This window comes from Lampris incognitus, chromosome 14 (assembly GCF_029633865.1).
Source record: "Lampris incognitus isolate fLamInc1 chromosome 14, fLamInc1.hap2, whole genome shotgun sequence".
Lineage (NCBI taxonomy): Eukaryota > Metazoa > Chordata > Actinopteri > Lampriformes > Lampridae > Lampris > Lampris incognitus.
Window position 1 is genome coordinate 35,669,258 of NC_079224.1, and position 6,000 is coordinate 35,675,257.

Genomic DNA, 6,000 nt, shown 5'->3' on the forward strand with positions numbered 1-6,000 from the left:
CAGGCCCATCCATTGTAGGCATTTTCCACAGTAAACAGGGGTCATCATTGGCGTTCTGACCAGTCTGTTTATGCAGCCCCATACGCAGCAGGGTGCGATGCACTGTGTTGTGACACATTCTCCCGTAACCATCATTAAAATTTTCTGTGACTTGTGCCACAGTAGCCATTCTGGGTTGGGACCAGATGGGATAGCCTTTGTTGCCCTTTCGTGTCGATGAGCCTTAGGCGCCCAACACCCTGTTGCCGATTTGTGGTTTGTTCCTCCTCGAATCTCTGTCAGTAGGTACTCACCACTGCTGACCCAGAGCACTCCACAAGCCTTGCCGTTTCAGAGATGCTCTGACCCATTCATCTGGCCATAATAATTTGGCCCTTGTCAAAGTTGCTCGGGTTTCCCCATTTCTCTTGCATCCAATACATTGACTACAAGAACCGATTGTTCACTTACCATCTAATCTACCTAGATGTTGTCATGTGCTCTTATTTGGAGATGATCAACATTATTCAGTTCATCTGTGGGTGGTCATAATGTCTTGGCACATCGGTGTATATGCTATTACCTTTTATTCAATTGGTTAGCTATTTTTGCACGCCTTGCACTAATATTGCTGCCATCTTATGTAACCCCTTAAGTTGTCTTTTTACCTTTTGTTTGAGTGTTTTTTATTTGGTCTGTTGTTGTTATCTATGGTACATGTTCTGCTGCAACAATTCAATTTCACCACAGGGACCAGTTAAAGTACCATGTAGTGTAAAGTTGATGGGCTAAATCTGTTCCAACAGATTCAACAAAAGCCATCTCTTTATGGAAATATCCTATGTTAGAGAAAAGATGAGATTTAATTTACTTGTGCATGAGTTGCCTATTCTTATTCCTCCCAAGTACTTTTTTCAAAGTCATTACAACGCTGGCATCTTATACATATTTAAAATAGAAAAGTATTGCACGTTTAAAATCCTTTTGCTTTGGCTATAGAGATAACAGAGCTTGACTTGTGCTGTCATTGTATTGAAAGTTTGATGTTGCTTTTGCTGCAGTAGTGGTGCTTCACAGGCCTTCACGTTAAGTTTGTAAGATGCAAAGAAGTTTCCACTCTTAATGGGAGTCAAGTCAAATTTTGTATGTCAGTAAATCACAATTCAGTCATAGTAGCCCTATGACATGTTGTTCCTCTGACCTGAGGCCCCTCCCCCCAAAAAAACTGTATATTAAAGTATATTAATATTTACCATTACTTCCTCTTCCTGTCCCCCAGTGACCCCCAGCGATACCCTCGTCCGTCGCTCCATCAGTCAGCAGAAGTCAGGTGTGTCCATCACCATTGACGACCCCGTCCGTACAGCTCGGCAGCCCTCTCCGCCCCGCGGCAAGGTCTCCAATATCATTCACGTCTCCAATCTGGTGAGGAGTTCTCCAGTGTGGTTCCTTCATGACATTGTGGATGAACACACTCATGGTAGTCTCAAGTTTAGCTAGGAGTACTGTTTTGTGGGGTGAGGAGTGTTTTCACTCTTAACTGTGGGGGATTTTTGCTGACATTCATGTGTTGTGTTGACTTCAGGTGAGACCGTTCACTCTTGGCCAGCTGAAGGAGTTGCTGGGGAGAACAGGCGCCCTGCTGGAGGAAGGTTTCTGGATCGACAAGATCAAATCGCACTGCTATGTCACTGTAAGTTACCCCATGCTTATTATTCCTTGGAATGAAATACAGCTGCATCAGTACGAATCACTTTCTATTAGCGGTTCCAATTAATTTACTATGTCCTTAGCATGTGCATTACACAATGTCTGTTCATGTTGAGCTTATTGATTTACACGGATAAGCCAAAACATTATGACCACCTGCCTAATATGCTGTTGGTCCTCCGTGTGCTGCCAAAACAGCGTCGACATGCCGAGGCATGGACTCTGCAAGAAGGTGTCTTGTATCTGGCACCAAGACATTAGCAGCAGATCCTTCAAGTCTTGTAAGTTGTAAGGTGAAGCCGCCATGAATCGGACTTGTCGGTCCAGCACATCTCACAGATGCTCAATCAGATTGCGAACTGTAGAATTTGGAGGCGGGGGCAACACCTTGAATACTTCATAATGTTCCTCAAATCATTCCCGAACAATGTGTGCAGTGTGGCAGGGCGCATTATCCTGCCGAAAGAGGTCACTGCCATCAGGGAATACCATTTCCATGAAGGGATGTACCTGGTCTGCAACAATGTTTAGGTAGGTAGCACGTGTCAAATTGACATCCACATGAATGGCCAGAACCAGGGTTTCCCAGCAGAACATTGCCCAGAGCACCACACTCCCTCCACTGGCTTGTCGTTTCTCCACAACGTATCCTGGTGCCATCTTTTCTACAAGTAAGCGGTGCATACGTACACACCCAGCCACCTGATCTAAAAGAAAACAGGACTCGTCTGACCAGGCAACCGTATTCCAGTGCTCCGGGGTCCAGTTCTGATGTTCGCATGCCCATTGTAGGCGCTTCCGACGGTAGACAGGGGTCATCATGGGCACTCTGACCTGTCTGCAGCTATGCAGCCCCATATGCAGCAGGGTGCGATGCACTGTGTGTTGTGACACATTCCTCCCATAACCATGATTAAAATTTTCTGTGACTTGTGCCACAGTAGACCTTATGTGGGATCCAACCAGACGGGATAGCCTTCGTTGCCCTCGTGTGTTGATGAGTCTTGGGCGCCCAAAACCCTGTTGCCGGTTTGTGCTTAATCCCTCCTCAGACCACTATCGGTAGGTACTCACTACTGCTGACCGGGAATACCCCCACAAGCCTTGCCGTTTCAGAGATGCTCTGACGCAGTCGTCTGACCATAACAATTTGCCCCTTGTCAAGTTGCTCAAGACTTCACTCCTACCCATTTCTCCTGCATCTACCATGTTGACTACGAGAACTGATTATTTGCATCTAATGGCATCTAATCTACCCAGACCTTGACATGTGCCGTTTTTGAAGATGATCAACGTTATTTGGTTCGGCTGTGATTGGTCATAATGTTTTGCCGCATCAGTGTATTTATTCATTTATTCTTCAGAACATGGCTGTAGGGTATATGTGTCGTGTTGATTTCTTAGTAGGACATAATCAATCTATTATGACAGCCGTTCAGCTGCTCAGTCATAACACATAGAGAAGTAGTCTGATTTTTAGTGTGGCTTCCTGTGCAACCTTAAATCTGGTTAGATGTTGGTACAGAAGTTAGTCAGATCAGACTGATATTGAAGCCTCATTTTAAAATCACAAGACTCCACATGTGGTCTAGTCTTTAAGAAAGAGAAAGCCTGTTCTTTACTCTGAAATTATGAAAGATGGTTGGTTCTTTTTTCTTTCTTTTTTTTTGTCTCAATGCGCGTTTTTGTGTTTGTGTTCTTTAGTACTCCAGTACAGAGGAGGCTGTAGCCACACGGGCAGCCCTGCATGGAGTAAAATGGCCTCAGAGCAACCCCAAAGTCCTCAGTGTTGACTTCTGCCAGCAAGATGAGGTGAGACCTTCTGAGCAATTATGTCCTCCTAGTTGTCAGTCAGTGTTTGTCTCGGAACTTGCCAATTGTGAGCCCAATATAATCAAAAGTTCTTCTGTTCCCTGCAGCTGGACTTCCACAAAGGTTTGGGCACAGCTGACAGGCCTGGCACAGAAGAGCCAGGAGCAGGGTCTCTCCGGGGTCGGACCACCGGCCTGCCGTCCCTCCTCCCAGAACGAGACCAGTGGGCTGAACGGGAGCGCGAGATGGAGCGCAGGGAGCGGGCCCGCGCTGAGAGGGAATGGGATCGGGACAAGGTCCGTGACTTTGGAAAACATGGAGAGGAGAGGGAAGGAGGTCCCCGAAGGTCACGCTCCAGAGAGAGGCGACACAAAGAGAGGGGGAAGAGTAAGGAGAAGAAGGCTGACAAGAAGGGTAAAAGATTAAACCAGGACGAGGATTAAAGTCATGTGCTGAATTGTCGATGTTTGTGGGTATGGGTTTTGTTTTTTGTTTTTTTCATTCTCTGTCCTTGTTCAACAGAGAAGGCAGCTGAAGAGCCACCTGCCAAGCTCCTGGATGACCTGTTCAGAAAGACTAAAGCAGCTCCTTGTATATACTGGCTCCCCCTCACAGACGAACAGGTGAGACACCAAACCAATTGATGCTGTCTTTGGTTGTCTTGAATTCGACTCTTGAAAAAGACAAGTCATGCCAGTATTAAATATTATTATGATCCTGAAACAACATACACTGAGCTGTTTCTGTCTCTATCTCAGTTCGCCCAGCGGGAAGCTGCCAGAGCAGAGCGGAATAAGGAGCGTGAGAAACGGAGGAAGGAGCTGCAGGAGGAGGAGGAGAAGAAAAAAGAGGAGGAGCGCAAGGAGAGGATGAAGGCTGGAAGCAGCGCCGCTGGAGACCGAGGGGAGGGAGAGAAGGAGAAAGAGAGAGACAGAGAGAGGGACAGAGACAGGGAGCGGGAGCGGGACCGTGACCGTGACCGGGGGAGAGACCGAGACAGAGAGAATGAAAAACGCAGGGAAGCCTACCGTAGGACAGGGGGCAGCAGTGCAGGCGGGGGCAGGCGCTCACGCAGCCGCAGCGACCCACGAGACCGGCGGCGTTAGATTGCAGTCGGTGGATGGAACTGTCCGAGACACCCCCCCCACCCCAACACACCTTCCCTTTGTCACTACATGACTAAGACCCAACAGAGGACCAACTGATGTAGTCGCCATCTCCGATTGTCAACTTTTTTTAAAGCACACATATGCTAATAGGGGACCATGATTTTCACAGTGTTTGCTCCCAGAGTGCCGTATGTCTCACTCCAATCGGGGGTTTGATATATATTTTTTTATCCATTTTGCTACCTTTTCCTTGTTTTTGTTGCATCTTTTGTTTCATGTTTTGTTTGTCTTGACAGCATCGCAATTCAGCACTCTGGGCAACTACTCCCCCCCCCCCCCACACACACACACACACCCATTGCCCATGTAGCCCCAAAGCGTAGGCAGCGATCACAACCTGCAAATAACAATTGCTGTCATCAGTGTTTACCAGCTCTCTGTGGTCTATACTTGGGATTCTTTTGTTGCTGCATGCGGTCCACAGTTTGTAATGGCAGCCCAGCCTCGAGAGAAAACCTGGCGAACACCCTACGAGATTTTCCAGGATCCAAGTCTGTTAATAACAAGGCAACTTAGGGGTGTTTTGGTCAGCTGTAGGGATGGGTACCAAAACCCGGTATTAAATGGGCACTAGTGCTAAATTATTAAAGACCGTAGTATTGATAAGCTCCAATGTTAACGGTTCTTCTATCGGAATTGGAGAAATTAAGAAAATAAATTTCCTATTTATTTAGGCTACATAAATGTTATCTTGCATCTTTTATCTCACCAACTCCATTTCTAATTTGCAATAACACGAAGACATTTGTCTATGATGCATTTTTGCTCTTCCCCCTCCAGAAGAGAGCTCTCTCTCGGAGCCTGTCATATGTGCGAGCCGAGGGGCAGGGCCAGCTGTCTCCGCCTCTTTCTCCCAGACATACACACACAGAGCCCGCTCTTAGTGACAATGGCGGAGAGAGAACGAAACGGTCATAAGTCTGGTTATACTTCACGAGAGTCGATGCTGGCATTACTTGTTGTCACAGGTGCAACAAGTCTTTTGGATGTAAGGGCAGAAACACAAGTCGGTTTTCCAAAGGAGTTGAATCAAGTGCAACTGGACTTGGTATATATCCGTGAAGACGTTTCGCCTCTCATCCAAGAGGCTTCCTCAGTTCGTGCCTTTCTGACTAGACGAAACTAGTCTGACTGGCTGGTGATGAGACTCACCGCCAGCCAGTCAGACTCGCTTCGTCTAGTCAGAAAGGCACGAACTGAGGAAGCCTCTTGGATGAGAGGCGAAACGTCTTCACGGATATATACCAAGTCCAGTTGCACTTGATTCAACTCCTTTGGATAACCATGACCTGGATGAATGAGAACATTCACAGACAAGTCAGTTTTATTT

General features: G+C 46.9%; 1 protein-coding gene across 1 annotated transcript in view; it reads left to right on the plus strand.

Moving 5' to 3' along the window:
- Positions 1-5,712, plus strand: part of acin1a (apoptotic chromatin condensation inducer 1a) — a 29,429-nt gene extending 23,717 nt beyond the window's left edge. The window contains exons 13-18 of the mRNA XM_056293257.1: positions 1,259-1,404; positions 1,565-1,672; positions 3,394-3,501; positions 3,609-3,915; positions 4,024-4,124; positions 4,260-5,712. Of these exons, the coding sequence (XP_056149232.1) occupies positions 1,259-1,404; positions 1,565-1,672; positions 3,394-3,501; positions 3,609-3,915; positions 4,024-4,124; positions 4,260-4,607 (1,118 nt within the window). The 3' untranslated portion in view covers positions 4,608-5,712. The remainder of the gene's footprint in view (positions 1-1,258; positions 1,405-1,564; positions 1,673-3,393; positions 3,502-3,608; positions 3,916-4,023; positions 4,125-4,259) is intronic.
- The last annotated feature ends 288 nt before the right edge of the window (positions 5,713-6,000 follow it).